Here is a 20526-nt window from a genome sequence, read left to right as displayed (position 1 = left end):
CCAAAAACGTGCACTAACGCACTCTTCATGTGCAGAATGAAAATCTCCATACGAATAGAGAGAAATAGAGTACGGTTTATGTGTGTGGGTGTGGGTGTCAATTGGTTTCAACAGTTTTTTTTTTCTTCTTTCAATTAATTAATCGATTTATTTCATCGTTTGAAATCGATAAACTGGTATTGTTTCAATAAATATGGCGATAAAATAAATGAATGAATTGCAAAAAACAATTTGTTTCACATAAAAAATATGTATAGTATAAAGAATTCAATTGAAAATACACATATTGCATTTTGTATGTTTTTCAGCTCTCCAGTCTCTTCGGCTCGCTTCTCTGTATAATAACATGTGTGTATAAGATTTTTCTTTCATCATTTCGCTTTTAGTTGTATATTGAAAATTAAATATTCTCTATTATGTCTTTTCTATTAATTGCAGTGGTGCGTTAAAATATTCTTATCGTTTCTATTTCACATTCTACGGTTTTTGTTTTCTGGCACAACGTTTCGATTAATTCATTTTCCTTCCTCCCATCGGCTACCATCTGTGTCAACACATGGTAACCATCTCCATCCATTTTGGACACATTGTGTGTGTGTGTGTGTGTTCCATCACTGATTCCACATTAGCACATTGTAGAAATTATGGTGTGAATAATGAATTTGTAAAAAAATTGGAACAAAAAAATATTCATCTGTAAAAATTTCTTATTGCTTGTGTTTTTGTTTACTTTTTCCATGTTTGTTTGTTTGTTTCTTTCTTTCTTTCTTTCTTCAGTTTTCTTTGTGACATATTTTAAATTTCCAATTTGTGTTTTTTTTAAATTTTCCTTGTTCGTTTTGAGAATTTATTTTGTTCGATGAGCTTTGTCTTTGTTTTGCTTATATAAATGGTTGAATTCGATTGGCAAACCAGGCCATCCGTAAATTACTTACTGGCTGCCCCTCGGAATTCGTTTAGATTTTCTGACGAATATTATTATCTGTTGTGGAGGATTCGCCGCCTCCGTCCCTCATTTCAGCGTGGCGTTGAATTATGTACATGCGTCGTAAGATGCTTTGACAAATAATCAGCACGGGCAAAGCATTTGCCACACGATTCGCAATGGTACGGCCTTTCACCAGTATGGATACGCAAATGACGTGTCAAATCCGATTTTCCTCCAAATGCTCTGCCACAAAATAGGCACACAAATGGCCTCTCTCCAGTGTGCTTTCGCACGTGTAGCTTCAAATTTTCCTTCGATCGAACACATTTTCCACAGAACGGACAAGCAAAGCGGCTATAGCCAATGAAAATGCACCAAAGAAAAAGTGGCGAAATGAGAAAAAAAAATTGTTAGACCAAGACATCGAGAATGGAGTGAATATATAGAGTGGGGGAAAAAGTGGAAAGAGTGAGTTAGGGATAATAATGAATGTATGTACCTTCGATCTCGTTGCTTTTCGGCGGCATCAACACGCAGGAAGTTCAGAATGGAAGCTTCTTGGGCGTTTAAGCCGAGCATCTGATTACTTGGAATACGTTCAGCATTTATTAAACTATTTATTGTTGAGGTAGATGGTATTGCAGTTGAGGTTTCTGGTTCGTTGTGACGAAGATGATGCATTTGATGAAGTGGTTGTTGTGGTGACGCCACCACCGATGGCTGTTGTTGAAAATGTAAATTCAACGATGAGTTTGGATTATGAAGATGCGGCATGAATCTTGTCGGTTGCTGAACGGAAGAAAATTTTCATTTATTTTAAAATCATTTTGACTTGCTGCGGTCAGCAAAACTAGATTAAAAATGTACCTTTAGTGTAAAATTCTCCCCACGCGAAATTGGTCTCTCTGGAATGTGTGTTTGTTTGTCCGCATTATCAAATTTGGCCTTAATCACATTGCTCAAAATGGTGTTGGCCATTGATAAATTGGTTGGAGTATTCATATCATTGTCATTATTAACAATCGGTGAATGAGCAACATTGTCCGGTTCCTCGTCGTCTTCTTCTTCCGTTTTTATTGCGAATGTAATGTCAGTCATTTCTTCGGTTAATTCATTTGAACTGGTCACCATTTCATTGTTATTCGTTTCATTGTTACTGCTGACAGCGGTGCTGTCGCGTTCTTTTCGATTGTCACCAAGTGTTTGACCAAAACGTCGTTCAAATTTACCGTGCAAACGCTCAAGAGCATGGTTCAAACGATGTTTTTTGAACGATTTCAAATATCGAAATTGCATTCCGCACACATCGCATGTAAATAATTTATCAGCCGGCAAACGGGCACGATGATTTTGTTCGCGATGTTTCACGTATGCCGACCGATAACGATACGATTGACCGCATTGCTCGCAAATAAACGGTTTTTCATCCATTGGACCGAGATTGGCATGTTGCAATGCTGCATGCTGTTCCAGCAACCAAACCGACGGGAAATTTGCATTACACACAACACACTTGGTCTCTTCTTCAATCGATGAACAATCCTGGACAAAACAAAGAAATTAAAAAAACACACAAAATTGATTTCTTCTCTCATTCCCATCATTTCACCAAACTTTCTTAGTTTTCTTCGTTAGTATACATACCGATGATGTCGTTTCATTGCAATTAAAACGAAGCGAATCCTTAAGAAAGGAACTTTTTCCGAGAATTTCGTCGAGCGGAATTTTAGCAGCCGCATTCAATTCATCGTCATCATCGGGTATGTCTTCATCATTCACGGTCATGCTTAAATTTTGGACGGTTTCTTCAGTTTTCTTCATGGATGGTGACGGTGACTGTGAACTTTTCTTCGACAATGTTATCTCAATTTGTGGAGATTGCTGGCGACTGAGCGACTGGCGTCGATCTTGAGCATTGAATGTGAAACGATTTAAATTTTTATATGAATTCGCCTGTTTTAAGAGCTGCTCTTGTCCTTTGAACAGCAAATCAAATGTTGGATTCATGCGAAAGTATGCCGATGACAATGGATTCGGTGAACTTGAGCTTGACTCTTTTGACGGTAGTATTCCGCGATAACTACTTTTTCGATTTAGGAAAAATTAAAAGAATTTCAAATTTGGTTTTTTGGTCTCATTTTCAGCAAAAATTGAATACAAATTGTTTTCGGTCCGATTTTTTTAATTAAAAAAAGGAAGTAAATATCATAAAAAAGTAACTAAACCTACCGTAATGCCTCTTCGGCCAACAATGTTTGATGATGTAGAATGCTCAGTAGTCTGGACGGATCAGCATCAAATAGACCAATGCCCAAAGCTGACAGTGGATATCCGAATGGTGGAGTCGGCGGTGCGCTCAAACTTTTGCTCAAACCAGGCGACATGTGCAAAAGTGACGGCAAACTTGAACGAAGATCATTATCTTCCATCTATAGGTCACAAAAAAAATGAAAAAAATTCCTCAAAATCCATAACAAAATCTAAAGAATTTCTGATTTTTAAAAAATATACCACCCCAAAATAATAGATTTTGATGATCATAGACACAGTGCATGCATGACACATTTACGTGCAAAAATGAAATGATGATGATGATGATCAAACACCAATAATATATTAAAATCGAACAAAAAAAACGTGGAAGAAAACAACGACAATTCTAATTTCCTTTATTTCTTTTTCAAATGCATTGTTTGCTCTTTTATTTCATCAAAGTTTCTGATTTTTTATTTGGTGACAATTTTTTTTCATTTTCTTTCATTTGTTTCAACAGACTTTCTTAATCCTCAAACATTCCGCCATTTTGCAATTTTTCTCGTTTTAAATTTGTGAGCTTTTCGTGTGTATGGTTTTTTGTCAGTTAATTTATAACTATGATATGCATTCATTTGTGTATGAGAGTGTGTATGTGTTTTCCTGGGGGGAAGAGGCTGTTCAGCTCTCAATGAGTACACTTGTGCAGAGTCAATTGAGTACACTCGTGCATCGCTATTTCGGTCGAATATATAATAGTAATTTTCGGAGATGTGCTATTTCCATTTTTCTTACTTGTTCTTTGCTAAACTTCGTCCAATTTTTTGTTACCCTTTTTATCAGTGTTTTTTCTTTGTATTAAGCAGATAAACAATTGACAGTGGCTGTTTTGTTTTCTTTTGTATAGTTCATTCGGTTCTTATTAGAATAATATGTATTTGAACGCTTTCTCATTTTCACTCTTATAAACTCTTGATACCAACACTCAGTGTCCAAAATTCTTTTTCTAATTTCTCTCTCTCTCTCTCTCTCTCTCTCTCGCTTAAATCACTTTGCCGGTTGACTACTAATCTGTTGTTGTTGTTGTTGTTGTTTGTCTGGTTTTTTTTTCTAAATATTTTATATTATAAATGCATGATTAATGGTACATAGTTGTTTGTTTGCTTATTTTTGTGTGATTTTTTTTTCTGTTTTCTTCACTTATCTATTTTATCATTGTTTTTTTCCCATATCTCTATTATAATTACTATTAACAGCTAACAAAATTATCTCGTAAAGATTAAAATTGAATTAGTTTTTTTGTTGTTGCTTTTTTTTTGTTATTTCAAAATAAATAAATAAATTATGTACTCGATTAACATTTTTCACTAAATACACGCTAAATTTAATATTATTTGAATCGACGAGAGCACAAAAAAGAAAAAAAATTAATTGAACAAAAATACACAACGAAAATGCATCGTTTCTTTTGTTGTACGGAATGTGACAAAAAGATATTTCTATCGTATATATGTATTGACACTGATTCGTGGTTCATATTGTTGGTTGTGTATGTGTCTGAAGTGATTGAAATGCTGTAATTTAATTCATTATGGCGGTTTTTCTGTGTTGAGTTTATTTATTTCATTTAAATAGGAACATAATTTCATTCTATATGTAAAACATGACACTTGCCACAAATGTCATGTTAGTTATCCTGTTTTGAGGGCATTTCATTTCTATGGATTGCATGGAAATGATACACTTTCGCTATTTAAATTAGCTTAAACATAAATCCTACGAAATCAACTGAGAGAAATTTAAATAGAATTATATACGCTTTAATGGAATATGTTTTCTGTTTTTTTTTTGCGATAATATATTTCTTTATCTTTATATTCTGTGTGTGAGTGTGTGTTTATGAGAGTGAGCTTGTGAGTTTGTGGCTTTGTGCTTCTTCCATCGCTTTTCGCTCTCTTTTCCTTGGATACAGCGCTATTCCAAACTATTTATTTCTTTCATTCGGTGCACGAAATGAAACATTTCGGTAAATTCGGTGCTTATTTTGTATATTTTGAGAGAGTCTATCATAATCGGCAATTAATTTACTTGGAAAAATCAACCGAACTACAAAGCATTTCAAGGGGGCGAGATTGGTTCTGCACTGATTTGAGATAAGCTTTTATTCTCAACCAATTTTTTTTCTTCTTCAATCGAATTATTCGCTTTTTAACAAAAACGTCTTTTCCACAGACCGAAAAATTCTAAATTCTATGTTTCTTGTCTAAAATTGTAAAAAGGTGTTGTTATGTTATGTGCAGAATTGCGAAAGTCAAAAGCTACTTTGCGAATTGACAATTTCACGTCACGTGTGAACGTCTTTTAAGAAGAACGAACGAACGAAACAAAAAACAAATATGTTAGCTTCAAACGTCGAAGTCAAACGATTATATCGATTCCATCCCAACACGGAAAAAAATTCAACGCAATTTCTCTCTCATTTTTTTCTTCTTCTATTTTTATCTAATGAATGCATGACATCAACGCGTTTTTTACGAACTTCTCTGGTGCATTTTCTTCTGTCTCTCTCTTCGAACGTGTTTGATGCTTAAATTCTTTTCCGCTAATTGTCTTAAATATCGGATCATTACACTAATTTATTCATACGTTCGCTAGATATAATGACTTATATATGTTTTATGATATAATAAACATTATTTGTTGTTGTTGTTCTTGTTTGTTTTCGGGATAGGCACTACAGTGTATTTAATTATATATTTTTTATTTGTTGTCTTTAATGTCAATTGTTGTTGTTGTTTTTTTTTTAAATTACACTTTTTTTACTCATTTTTTTTATCGTCGCAATGAAAAAATCGTTTTTTTTTTTTGTTTTGTGTGTAAAAATAGCCTCGGTTCATGTGACAATTGGGATTTTCATTGTATGCATCTTTCCAACTAAATATAGGTGTAGATATTTACGGTTTGCTCAATAATTGTTTATTTACAATATGAAATGTGTGGTGTATGTATGTGTATTTTGTTTTGTTTGTATGTGGGTTAGATTTGAAAAATAAATCCAGTTTTTCTTATTAATATTTTACATTGGCTCATCACATTTTTCATTTGTTATGAATCAACAATGCCGATTTCATTTCACAATTCAAAATAAAAAAGAAACATCAAACAGTTTGTCAAACACAATCAACTGAACGTCACCTGTATGGGATTGTTGTTGGATGTATTTTTATCATTATTATTATTCTTTTTTCTTCACTAAATATATCAATTTCTATTGAAAAAAAACAAATTTCACTTTTTCAGCTGCTTGTATTTTATGTGTATGAACTTGTATGTGATTCAGTGGAGGGGAAAAGAACGCAAAAATATGTTACAACTATTATCCATTTTTATTCCTATTTTATTTATTCAATATTTGTAACCGGTTTAAGGTAAATTAGCTTGGCACTCAAATTATTATGGTATATTTGTGTTGATCATGTCTATTGCAGTGGTGTAATCTTAGTTTATATATCATTTTTCTTCACAGGATATCGAAGGATCAGACGGGATGCAGAAATTGAAATAAAACATTTTGGGAACAATTGAAATTGAAAACGAATCCAGTGCTTCAGAATGTTCAAGTGTATGAAAAGTTGGAAAAATCAAAAGTTTTCATTGAATTTCACTGAAGTATGATTTCAATCATCTGAAATATCTCATTCGGCTGAGCTTTGCTGCTATTCAAATTTCGTATGAGAGTGTGTTGGTTTATAATGTCTCATTCATGTCGAATAGCCAACAATAAGCTTAGACATATAATATATTTCAGCTGGTGGAACACACCCAATTGAGGCGAAAAAAATCAATTGAATACGGCGCTTGCCCCTTCAATTGAGCACACCAGGCCAAACAAGCCCGCAAGCGTTTTTTTCATTATCAAAAAGCTCATTCAAATGACAAATGCACCGAAGCGAATGACAACAAAAACTATAGCATGTGTAATGTGTTCTGATTTCACTGAATTTAAGATTGAAATGCTTCAAAAAAAAAATCGTCAAATTCAATAAAAAGTGTCTCGGATCCTTCGATTAAACATTGTTGAAGAGAAATCTTTGTGGTGAGAACGAATATTCATTTGTTTTGTATCAATATTAAGTGTAATGATTGTGTGAAACCGTTGCTGAAATAGCTATTGTACGATAAATGGATTTGTGAAATTGGGCAAAAATCTACAAGTTAAATTAAGACGTTGTTTGCATTTATTGTGTAGTTCCTAGACAAAGTCAACGATCACACAGTGTTCAAAACAAATAGTTGGGTATCAGAAAATAGGATGATCGATTATATTAAAAATACAATACAAATTTGTTTTGTTCTTCATCTTCTTCATCTCTTTTTTTTTTTATCTAGTTTATAAATAACGTCATTGTTGTTGTTGTTGTCTTTGAGCAGGTATATAGCTATTGTTTGTTTTGTCTATGTTTCATATTGACTATTTTCACAATGGATTGATCTATTTTCACAGTGTTTATGACAAATTGAGAAAAAAAAACTAATCGATAAATAAAAACAGATATCTATCGTAATTGTTTTGTAAATACATGTTGCATCTCATCAATTAAACGGAATAAAAACTGAAAATAGTATCGTGTTCGCGTGTATTGTATGCGCGTGAACTCGATTGGCAGAAACCAAAAAGAGAGAGAAAAAAAAAACAGAAAAATTAAACAAATCACGTTTCATTCCTATGCTTATATAAATTGTAACATTTGCAAGCATCTCAATGTGCTTACCGTATCTCTATTGTTGTACATGTCTATAAATCAACAGAAAAATATATGTGTGTATGGTACTTTCGTAAATGTGATGACGATAAATTGCTTATGTTCTCGTTTCCTTTCTTTTTCTCTGATCCACTTTTGCATCTAATATTATAATTGTGTTCTGTCAATGATTTATTGGCTTACTTCATTTTTTTCTCCATTAATAAATTGTGTTTAATTCTAACCAAATTCTGGATTTGGCCATCGGTTTTTCTTCATCCTGTGTGTCGGTAAATTCTATTGCAATTGCTATTGTGATATATGGTTTATTTGTATTTTGGTGTATGTGAAGGTATGCGTTTGTGTGTGTATTGGTTTTTATTTCAGTTATGTATGGAAGAATTTGAGATGCCCTGAGCTATTTCTGTGTGTATTTGTATGTCCAAGTCCAAGTATGTTCGGTTATATTCCGTTCATTGATTGCCCCCGAAGAAACAAAAAAAAGTTCGATTAAGAAACAAAACTCACAAAAAAATGAATTTGTTTGATGAATGTATCCGATACGCTTTTTGTTTTGTCTCGCCGCTAATTGAATATGCGCGATTTCCCTTGTCCTAAACCATTGTTTTTCTCGAATTTTTCACTTTTCTAATATTGCACTTAAATCTACAGAGAGATTAACTTTGTGTGCGGTACCTCTTCAATGAGAAGAAGCCCTTGTTGTCACACAATCGTGTAATTTTCTCACATTTCCGTTTGTTTTCGATAAATATTTTCAAATGTATGTCAAATTATTGTTGATTTTTACGATGCTACGACTAAGTTTACATATTAATTCTGTTGTTGAATATAGAGGCACTCTAAACTACAATCAGTCGACGAAACGAGATGGCAAACTTAGAATAATCACCGCATACCTCTTGGCCGTATTCAGCACAAAGTCATGCCATATTTGCTGCAATTCATTTCAATTCAAGCAAAACTGTCGCTATTCATATCAAATTCCAACAAAATCTAGATTTATCATCAAAAAAAGTGTAGTTTTTTTTATTGAAGGAAACGTGCTTTTCATCGAAAAACAGCTGCTTATCTTCAAAAAGTTTCAACACTACTTATCGATAATGTATCGAAAATGAGCGTAATGAATGTTTAATTAATGAAAAATGAAGATTAACTCAAGAGTGCTCAGTTGGGTGTTAATTTCACGTAATCAAAGCATTTTCTCCAAATAATCATCAATTGTTGGCATTAAAGTACTTTACTTTCAAACGAACCCCAACGACCGCTGTTCGTTCATCTCAAACGCAGCGAAAAATTGAAAAGAAAACTGAAGACGAATTCATTGATAATGACCAACTAAATTGTGCCTACGTCTACTTTAATCTCGGTGATTGTCTAACTTGTTATCGATTTCGCTTTTATCCCTCTAGTCTAGTCTTCAATTCACGACGAAATAATTGAAATTGATATTCATTGTGACTGATTTGAGCGATGAATCTAGGATTCTTGCCCGGTGTGTGTGTGATCTAAAAAAACTGCTTCAAATTCGTTTCCAAAACAGATCAAATGAAAGGTGTTTTAACGAGAGTTTCTTACTTAGTGTGGGTGTGTGTGTGGTTTCTTTTTGTATGCAATTGATAATAAATGATTGATATGAATGATCCCTTTTCTAAAAGTGCGATCGAAAAGCTTTCATCTTACAATTTAAATGTATGAAACTAATTTCATCCCATGAATATGATTTTTACACAATGAATTTTATATGCAATTAATTTCTACAGATGTTAATTTTATATCTTTAAGACAAAAAACAAACTTCCTGTCAACTCACGTCATTTCAGTGGCATTTTTGGTTACACGTTTTATTTATGTGTGTTTTTTTTATTATTTCAGAGCAAATAAAGTGAGCAAGGGACCGCATGAGATAAAATGAAATGAACGAAAAAAAAGAAGTTTCAATAAAAGAATAAAGAGAGAAAAATAAATAAAAATTCCACAATATAAAATAATAAATCGGTACAAGTAAATGTTTTTATTGTTTCCAAATAAAATTTTTGTTTTTTCGAATCAAAAATTGTTTTTTTCTTCTTCAAATATTTTCGTTTTCGTTTTCCTTCTTATTTCACACACAAATTGGTTTTGAGTTCCATCCATTCAAATGATCTTATATAAACAACAATTCGTTTCGCATTTTTTTTTATATAAAGAAAAAATTAAAATTTTGCTATCGGAACGATTCCGATTTTTTTTTTTTGACGCCTTAAGTGTGTTTTTTTTCATTCACATTTTCATCCCCTTATTTCCATATTCATTATTTTCATTTTGCATTTCTTATCCAGCGCATAAGGAATGATTTAAGTAGATATTCTGCTATTGACTGATTTATTTAAAAGAATTGATCGATTTGTGTTTTTTATCCGTGAAGCGAAAGCATTCCAGAGATGCCGAACGGTTGAGCTGTTTGATGGCATTTGTGACACTGTGCTCGATTTGAATGGCCGTCCGGAATGTTTGCTTGGCAAAATCCAAAAAAATAAAATCTTTTATGGAAATAAGACAAAAATTATTAAAACAAGAGAAAAAAAAATGATCAAATGTTGCAACTCTGGTTTCAGTTTCCATTTGTAATTTCATCAAAAATCCGCATTTCAATCAAAAAAATTTTTTTCGTTTTGAAAAGTAGTTCGCCAGGCAACCGATGCGCGAGCTATCAAATATTAAAAATGATATAATTTATTGTCGATTTTTAACTATAACACCTGTATCAATCATCCTTCGCTTAAAAAATTTGTTTTTTTTTTTGTTTCATCACAATTTTGAGATCCTTTAGGCCAATATAATTTTGTTTTTGTCATAATAAGTTTTGTCACTAAAAAATTTTTTCCAATTTATATAATTATCTCTATGCGTATAAAAATCGTAAGCATATTATTTATTTTTTTATTTAAAAAAAAATTGTTTCAGAAAAATATCGAGAAGATCACTTCAAATCGAATGACAGGGATGAGAAGAGTAGCGGATTCAGTGCGTATTTTTGGAAGATGGCATTTTCACCCCGTTTAAAGAGAGCTAACTAATACTGGAGATGGCATTGTTATTCATTCAATGATTGACTTTCTTCTTTTTTCTCGGCTCTCTTTGCTCGAACTGACAACAAACGTAATTGAATTTGGAAAATTTCATTGAGATGTCTCTCATGAGATTTTCCAAAAGTGGTTTTGTTGACAGTCCGTGTGCATTTTTTGATGATTTTTTTTTATTAAATGGAATTCCGTACTCTTGGAAGTACCCTGGCATTCGAAATGAACATATACAAAAAATTTTGAATTTATCAATTTTTCCTACAAAAAGAGTTTCACTTTATCATCACAGCAATTTATTTTCTGCATTTTCGAATAGATTATGTGTTTTAATTTTTTGTCGCTTACATTTAATTTTTAAAAAAATCGTTTTTCATAAGATTCCAATTGGGTCAAATGTTGATGCGTGTTTGACATCATTACCTAGTTTTGCATTATAATTTTGATTATGGGGCACATTTAATGAATTTTATGAGTCTAAAATATACTAGGTTTTCGATTTTATTTTTAATTGCGAATGTTTCATCTGCTAAATTCTAAACGACACATCACATATTACATCGAACGACCAATTTTGTTGTATTTTATTTCTTCGTTACAAAATAAGAGAATTTTTCTCATCCAAATTTTTTTCAACAAATAACTTTTTTTTCCCTAATAGTTTTTTTTTTTTTGTTTCGATTGCCAAAAACTCAATAACCAAAAAATAAATAATCACAATTTTGAATCGACAACAATTACTCATTCATTTTGTTCCTAAAATGAGAATTTTGGTTTTCTTTTTGTTTCGCTTCGAAATACAAAAACTGTGTATTTATATATGCGCGTGTACGCGGTCGGAAGGCTGTGGAAGCGATCAAAACGTGCCTGAGGATTTGACGATGAATACATGTATGGTAGCCGAAATCGAGTTGCTTCTTTTCAATTTTTCTTTTTTCGTTTTGCTTTCTCCTACGTCGTAAATGTTCTCATTTCTTTTTGTTTTGCTTTTTGCGGACGAGTGTGCGCGCATTGCAATCAAAATTTTAAAACAAAATAACTTAAGAATAACATACAATAACACATAATAACGAAATTTAGATAAAAATAAGATCATGTTGTTTGTTTCTCAGCTCTAAATGTATAAAATACATAATAAATCTTAAACAATTGTTTTTTTTTCTCTTTTCTTTCCGCTTTTTCTCATTTAAGAGCTTTTAAAAATAAATTGTTTGTGGCTTTTCAATTTTTCATACCGACGAAGCAACGAATTTTGAATGAATATTTTATATCGATTTTTTTTGTTGTTTGAATTTTTCAAGCATTTTGTGTTTGGAAACTATTACATGTGTTTGCATGTGTGTGTGTGTATCTGTATTGAAAAGAGTCCGAATGAAAAGAACCCAAAGAGAGGAAAATATCCAAAATAATAATTTTTTTTAAGATTACTGTGTACACAATTCTTTTTTTTTCTAGCTTTGTTTTATGTTTGATGGGCTTTACTAATAATTAAACCTGTTTTTAACTGTTCACGTTTTTTTAAATTATTTGTTTAGTTGTTGTTGATTTTTCACTTAAATATTTTCATTAATATATATCATTTATTGTTGAATTTACTTGTATCTAAACTAAAATAACGACCAAGGCTGACACAATTTTACAATGGAACTTCTGTTGAATTCAGTATTATATCTATTAGACGGAAGAACATGGTTTTTATCAGCTTCAAAAGCTGAACTAAAACATGCTCTCTCTCAATAGATGTGTATCGCTGGGAATAGAAATGACCCACCTCAGCTCTCTTCTACAGAAAGAACCGATGAACATTTCTATCGGAATTGTTTTGGACCCATGGCACTCATCCAATATGCCGTATATGCAATTTACATGGATACCATTTTGAATAAATGTCAAGGGCCAAGTAGTTCCAACAATCACTTTCTTAAGTGGGAGCATGAGAAGTCATTTCTATTCTCCGCTGTACAATATACTGCGTGGTTTGATGAAGACCAATTTTGGTTTTAGAACAAAAACAATGTTCCTCATTTGGGTGTCGGTGTAATTGTGGCGGAAAATTCAATTGTGGCACAATGTAACAAAAAAATGCGTTTTTTTGGACCGGGGTCGACAACGAGATGCTGGTACATTATTTGAAAGCTGAATTGAATTTAAAATTGGGAGCCGGGTCTCAATTTATGGAACAAATCGAAAAAATTAATTGGATTTTCTTACTAATCTGATCAACAGGTTGAACTAAAATAATATATGGAACCAAAAATGAAGCCGGGCAACACATTATAGATAGAATAATGTCTCTTTAAATCTATTTTAATTATTATGCACTATTTACCATTGTGTTTTTTTTAATGATGCAATTATTTAACTGTGTGTGTATATATTTAAACGGTTTTAATTAATATATGTGTGTTTGTGTTTTTTTACAAAAAAAAAGAAATTAAATCAATCAATTATGTTAATGCTCTGCAATGTAGTTAGAGGATTTGTTTTTGTCTGATTTACAGAGAGTGCGATACATTGTTTCGCATCACGATTTTTTGTTTTAACTTTTCCCGTGGTGTTGGTGTTAGTGTTTTATAAATAATTTCACAAGAGACACAAACCGAAAGAGCCTGCGGTTCGCTTGTTGCAATTTCTTATAGATCACAGATGTCTACTTAACATAATTTTTTTTTCATCATATTATTTTAGTTTTGTTATTTTAGCAATTTTTTTTTATTTTCTGTTATTCAATATTATTATTTATTTATTTATTATTATTAATTTTTTTTTCTTTAAATATGCATTTTTTGTTTGTTTAACGTTATTAATTATTAATTTAATGTACAAATTGTTTCGTGTCTATTTCAATAAAACTGTTCTATTGTGTTCATTATTTGTAACTACGCGGATGCACAATGACATCTCCTCATTCAATTTGGATGTGTGTGTGTGTTTGTTTGTTGTGTCAGTGGCGGTGTAAAAAATAGAAATCAATTTCGCACACTGAGCACATGGTTCATGACAAAAACAATCAACTTTTTTCTGTGTGTATGTGTTTGAAGGGGTTCTGAGATTGAATTGAATGTGATCCAAAATAGATATTGATCGACAGCAAAGTATCACTGAGTTCACTGAAAAGAAGAAACTACTTGGCTGCGGAGAAAATAGGGCAAAATACGGGTGATATCATTTTTTTTTTGTTGTATATCGCGCATTTTTTTTCTTTTAATCTCTAGGACTCTCGATGTATGCTTGGGTTTTGTTTTTGTTTTCGTAATTTTTTTTAGATTTTTTTTTGTTTCAACATTCGTGAAATTTTTGCTTTGTTATGTAAGGAAAATATAAAGCACCGGCACTCTTGTGTAAATATTAATTGATATACATTTTTTTTCATTGCGTGAATTTTATTATTTTGTTGTTGTTTATTTTCATTCTGATATTGATATCTGGATATATTTTACTTCCTCTGGATGTGGTGGTGTCATAGCTTCCCAAGGCGGATCTCAGCGCTGGCGAGCTGCTTAAAAAATGATAATGTTTCTCAAAGTCATTTATCATGAGATATATATGTATGTATATAGTAAAGATTTTAGTATGTGCAAAAAATGGCCATCAAAATGTTGTCGCTGTCGCATGAGCTCGCATCGATGGAAAGCTATGATTATTGTGTTTGTTTCTTCGACTCTCTCCATTTTTCATCCTCAATTTTCCATTCATTCTCTTTGCTAGCGCGCAACTAGATACTCTAACCGTTGAACCGTTTGATAACAACAAATACAAAAAAAAATTCGTGTATTCATTCAGTTCCCGTTCTCTGTTTTTTTTTATCCAAACGAAACTATTTCCATTACATTTAAAACACACAATTTTCTTTCGTCTCCTTTCTTCAGATTTCTAGATAATGTAGTGTGTGGGTGATTGTATGTATAATATAGAATATAGAATATATATTTGCTTTTTTTATCTTTCTTGTTTAATAATAACTTCAAATATGCATTTTAATTACGGTAAAGTGAATCCCCAAATATTGCTATTTAATTTCATAGGTTTTTTTTGTTGTTTATTAAGTTGTGGTTTGTTTTATTTCTTTCATTTTTATCGCATCATTCATTAAAATGTTTATTTTAAATCCTTTCTTTCATTCTTTGTGTTTCTCTTTCAGTTGCTTGCTGTTTATGTATATGTGTGTGTGTATGTATGTGTTATGATTTCGACAAACTGTAAATTATCCAAGAAGCGTGGTTCCTTTGTCAACACTGAGCCGTGTTGCGGTATAGTTTGCATTCGAAATTCTAAGTTCTGTCCGGATTGCGTGGTATTTGTGTTGGTTCTTGCTTCCTCTCTAAACTTTTTTGTTTTTGTTCTTAGTAAAATTTGCGTTTATGATGATAATGGTGGTGGTGCTGCTGCTGATGATGATGATGATGTTTCTTCTTTTGTTTGTCGTCGAATCGGGCAAGCTGACGACTAAGGTTCATTGTTAATTATTGCGGTGGTTCCTCTTTACCATCGACCGGGCTTGGCGATAAAAATTTGCGCACATACTTTGGAAAGTGTGTTTTCTCGTGCGCTTTCAATATCGTCGATCGCGAAAATGTTTTGCCACACATGGAGCACCGAAACGGCCGTTCACCTAAAATGTCAAAATGCATCGTACCACCAATCAAAATTGTTCATTTGCAATTGAATGACTTATCGACTAGAAATGTGAAAAAAAAAAACAACGGAAAAAAAACGAAAATGATTGCCTTACCTGTATGGACTCGACAATGGTCTTTCATGTGGTGCCGTAGCTTGAAGGCTTTGCCGCAGAATTCGCATTTGAACGGTCGATCACCCGTGTGCACAGGTAAATGTGTAATTAATGAAGACACGTCGGGAAAGCTTTTACCACAAAATTTACATAAAACTACATTGCCTTGATCATTCGTACTCGATGCACCATTGCCGCCCGGTGTTGAATTACTGCCACCGCCACTGACAGCTGCGATCGCAGCCGCCGCTGCCATTGCAGCAAATTCACTTTCCATCGAACCATCGGGCGGTTCGAGCGGTTCGAGCAATGACGGTCTTTGCGGAAAATGTGCTTCGTGCGGGAAATTTGTCAAATGCAACAAATGACTTGCATCACGAAATTTGTCAAATGCAACGAATGACTTGTCTCTCATTGTTTCCAACGAATGCGATAAAATGTGACGGGTTAATTTGCTTTGATGTGGAAACGTTGCACCGCAATACATGCATTGATAGATTTGAAGGCCAGCACTTCCGACGATGCTATGTGTATCGTGTGGATTTGGTGGTGCACCTGACGCATCCTGTAACCAAACAAAAATCCACATCAACTTCTTTTTTCATGGTTTGTTTTTTTCAGTGTTTTTTTCATTTTTTTTTTTGGTAATTTTTTGCTAATTTTGGTTTTCTTGCAAGTTAATTGAGTTTATTTGTTTTAATTTTGTTGTTGTTGGTAATTTTGTATTTTGATTTTGGTCCGAATTGAAATTTTGTTAATAATTTTTGTTTGTTTGAAAAACAATTTTGTTCATTGATTTTTGTAGGTAGTAATGAATATAAAAAAAAAACAAATGCATTGATTTTGAATTGGGTAAGATTTATAAGAAGATTTGCTCTTGGGTAGCAGTTGCTGTTTTAATTTTTGGTCATAAATATTGATAATTTCAAAATTCTACTCTAATTGTTCAAATAAAAGTTTGTTATGGCATAAAACAATCGAAATACAATTGATTTGTTCGAGTATTGTTCGGAATTTCGTGATTATTTTTTTTTTCATTTGTCCAATTCAATTTGAAAAAGTCAAATTAATTTTTTTCAAAAAAGAAATTTAAAATTTTTATTATCATGGTGTTTTTTTTTTTTTTGGTAGGTTCGTTCGTTCAAATTGGGTATTGCTGTTTGTTTGGAAAATGATTTGAATTTATGGAAAAAAATAGAATATTTACTCTACGATAAGGTGTGTGTGAAGCAAAGAAGGGATTTTAATAATTATAATGGTAAATATGTAGATAATACTTGCTGTTTGATCATATAAATCAGTTTCAATTTGACATTTGTCCAATAAAAAAGTTTTTAATTTAAATGGTTTTTGGTTTTGTTTTTGCATTCAAGAAAATAATAAAAGGGCAGAAATACGATTTGGACAGTGAATGGAATTTTGGTAGATTCTTTTTCCTTCTTTCAAAACAGAAATAATATACATTCTTCTTGCTTGAACTGATTCATTTCTTTTACTCAATTGCTTTTTCTTTTTATTTATTATAAAAAAAATTTCTCTTTCGTTCCCATCAAACAAAATACAATTTTACTCTGCATTCTATGCTTTCAAGTCTATTGACGGATTTAGGCACAAAAAAAGTTATTCAAGAAGTTGAGGTTCGATTTTTGTTTGGAGCGGCATTGCAGTTAGGATTTTCATATATGTATATACTTTTTTTTAAAAAACTATTTCACATTTCACGCGCATATTTTTCACATCGAATACCGTTTTTATTTGTCTGACGTCACCAAATATCGAATTATGTTTTATTTTCAAAAATAAAAAAAAAATTGTGTATAACCAAAGAAGTGTAAAGTTTCCAAATGAACAGGCAGATTTTTGGTAAACAAAAAAATGGTGTAATTTTGATAAAAGTTTAACAATTTTGTTCTTGCATCAGTTGTATTTTATTTCCACAATGTTGCTTATTTTTTTTGCATTCTTTGACACGGTTTTCGGTCATCGAATGAATTTTGTGTTCGTTAGTTTTTTTTTGTGTTGACCAAATGCCGTGTACGCATCGGCGCATCGACATCGGTTTCGGTTCTTTCATGTGATTTTCGACAAAGTCTTTTTTTTTTGTTTAAATTCTATTGAATAATAGTATATTTAATATTTATGTAAAATTGATAGGTAATATTATTATTATTATAAAAAATACATAATAGCACAGCCATTATCCAAAAAAAAACGTAGATCAACTTCTTGACAATAATAAGAACAATTTGTTTAACCAAAAAAAAATGTTACAAATAAAGAAAAAGGAATGGCAAAAAATAGTTCAAAGAAAAAAAATCAGATGCGATCAAAATACTCTTCTTACGTGGAATGGCCAAAGTGTTCAAAACAACATTTGTAAATTTGGAAATGCGATTTGCCAGAGAATTTGTATCGCCGAAGAGTATTTTGTAGTTTTGAAATTAGGAATAAAAAACGTAAAGAAAAAAACTGAAATTGTAAAAAATCATATTCAAATCAAAATTGCATCCAATCGATTACGAAACGGAAATAAACGAAAATTCATCTTGATATTTATCGAAATGGAAATAAATCGAAATCATAACAACAAAAAAACGCAAGTGCGAAATTCTTGAGTTGCAATCGAAATTTTGACAATCAATTTTGTTTACCGGCTTGTATTTTTTTTTGCTTTTTTTGGAAAATAAAATACAAATCAACGAATATAACCAAAAATCACAACAACTTTTTTTTTGCAAGAGTTGTACACATTTTGTTAAAGAAAACATTTCTATTGTCTGATGAAATACAGTTCTCATAAATTAAACAAAATGTAAAACGAAAAAAAAAATAATTAAATTATGTATTAATAAACACACAGATTATTAAAATAAATTATTTTTGCTTTGTTTTTCGGTTAAATGTTTTTTTTTTCGTTCGATCGTGTTTTTTTTTCTCAAATTTACAAATCGAAAGCAGTAACAAACAGACACATCAAAATAGACAGACAGAGAGAGAAATATTTGTGGAAAAAAATATACACATTTATTTAAAAAAAAAAATGATTTGCACAAGAAATAAGAATAGCCGCTACTTTGTCTGTGCAAAGTTTGCTAAGACTCGTCTTTTCTCATCCGATTCATACTTTGTTAATTGAAACGAAAATTTTGTTGTAAAATACACCGATACACAAACATATAAATATCAAAAAACATAATCAACTACATGGAAAAGAAAAAAAAGAATGCTTTATGTATGCACGAAAATTCCGATCTACACATTTGAAACTTCGATGCATTAAGATGTTTATTATTATTTTTTTTTATTTTGATTTTTATTTGGTTCAGGCGATTGCGCACAGGCCAAAATTCCTTCGATTGATTTCACCATTGAAATATATGGAACTTTCAACCAAAGTTTTCTTTTTCGCGTAAAAAAAAGTAGTTTGATAAAGTCACAGAGCAAGCATTTATTTTTATATTGAGTTTGCAATTTTTCAAATGATTCATTATTTCTATTTTGAATGGATCGATATTCAATCGGTTGTTCAACACTTACGTCTATCAAAACAAATTTAATTTTATTTCGAAAATCGGTTACTTCTTTTTTTATCCTCTATTTTTAAATATTTACTTTTTTTTGAAAGCGAGGAACATGTTTGTGTGCTTGCGTCGTCATGCAATTCGCTCATAAAAAGGGAAAACACATAAATTGGGATGCAACACCACATAAATATACAAAGTCTAAAACATCAATAACATATCATATTTTTTTTTGCAATTGAAGTATTTGGATCAAAAGAATAAACATGCATACATAAAGCATTTTTTTTCGTATTTAAATTTGCTGTCGATATTGGAAGTACATTTTTCCATCGAAGCAGGGATTAAATATTCGTTTTTTGCAACTAGAATTATTTTTCGCCTCATTAAAAGGCCGTTTTATTTACTTGAAAAAAGAGAGAACTTTCGGAATTTCTTTTTCAACTTATTTGGTCAATTTAATGGGGATGATTGTGGAATAACTATTTACATAAAATGAATGTGGAGGTGAATGGGGTGAAAGTACAAAAGCATGCAGTAGTATAAATGTCTCATTCAAAATTATTTGTGAAATTTATTAGGGTAGGTCATTTGCAAGATCCAATTTTTTTTTATCTTGAATCAAATCAATAGTTTTTAAAAGTAATTCGGGAAAATTCACTCACCGAATCGTGGACATGGCCACGGTAATCCGATATTGAGTCACCAGTTGATTTATCATCCGAACGATCCCAGTCAACTTCTTTTTTCAGCGACTGAAATATTAAACGATAACATATTAAATTCAAGTGCATTGGAAGAAATAGAATGTGAGACTTTTGAAAATTTAGTTGGTGTTCGGATTTGGGGTTAAGATATTTTGTAATGAATTTTCGAAGTCTTACCAGCGGATGTGATTGAACAGGTCCCAAACCAGACGGTCCAGCTATCGGTTCGGTGGACAGTGTTGGATCACTTAACATTGGACTAGTAATTCCACTACTGGTTGCAATCAAACCGCTTGATGTTGACGTGCATGTTGATGTTGTTGTTGCACTGTAAATACAAATGCACACACACGAAATCAGTAAAAATTAAAAACGATTGTGTATTTTTAGCATTCGAATGACTTAGTGCATTGTTTGTATTACAACCGATAATCGTAAAATGTAATTACCTTCCACTGCCGGACGATGTTCCGTTTCCCGTTGCAGATGAACCATTTCCATTCCCGACTTGAATCTAAAAATAGATCATGGATCATAAATCAACAAACCGCATATTAAAGTAA

At 31.7% G+C, this 20526-nt stretch overlaps 1 protein-coding gene across 3 annotated transcripts in view; it reads right to left on the bottom strand.

Moving 5' to 3' along the window:
- Positions 1-784: 784 nt before the first annotated feature.
- The window catches only part of LOC116344512 (broad-complex core protein isoforms 1/2/3/4/5), a 79893-nt gene continuing 60151 nt past the window's right edge, over positions 785-20526 (bottom strand). For 2 of the 3 annotated variants that reach the window (XM_031773096.1, XM_031773097.1), the window contains exons 8-15: positions 20413-20477; positions 20141-20291; positions 19922-20011; positions 3158-3357; positions 2573-3011; positions 1796-2470; positions 1428-1717; positions 785-1282 (exon numbers count right to left, since the gene is read on the bottom strand). In XM_031773096.1, the coding sequence (XP_031628956.1) occupies positions 1018-1282; positions 1428-1717; positions 1796-2470; positions 2573-3011; positions 3158-3357; positions 19922-20011; positions 20141-20291; positions 20413-20477 (2175 nt within the window). In that variant the 3' untranslated portion in view covers positions 785-1017. The remainder of the gene's footprint in view (positions 1283-1427; positions 1718-1795; positions 2471-2572; positions 3012-3157; positions 3358-19921; positions 20012-20140; positions 20292-20412; positions 20478-20526) is intronic. The other variant, XM_031773099.1, reaches the window with a different exon arrangement.

Source organism: Contarinia nasturtii, unplaced genomic scaffold (assembly GCF_009176525.2).
Source record: "Contarinia nasturtii isolate CC-2019 unplaced genomic scaffold, AAFC_CNas_1.1 Cnas_scaffold_1037, whole genome shotgun sequence".
Lineage (NCBI taxonomy): Eukaryota > Metazoa > Arthropoda > Insecta > Diptera > Cecidomyiidae > Contarinia > Contarinia nasturtii.
The sequence above is the reverse complement of the archived record's forward strand: the minus strand, read 5'-3'. Positions and strand labels throughout refer to the sequence as shown.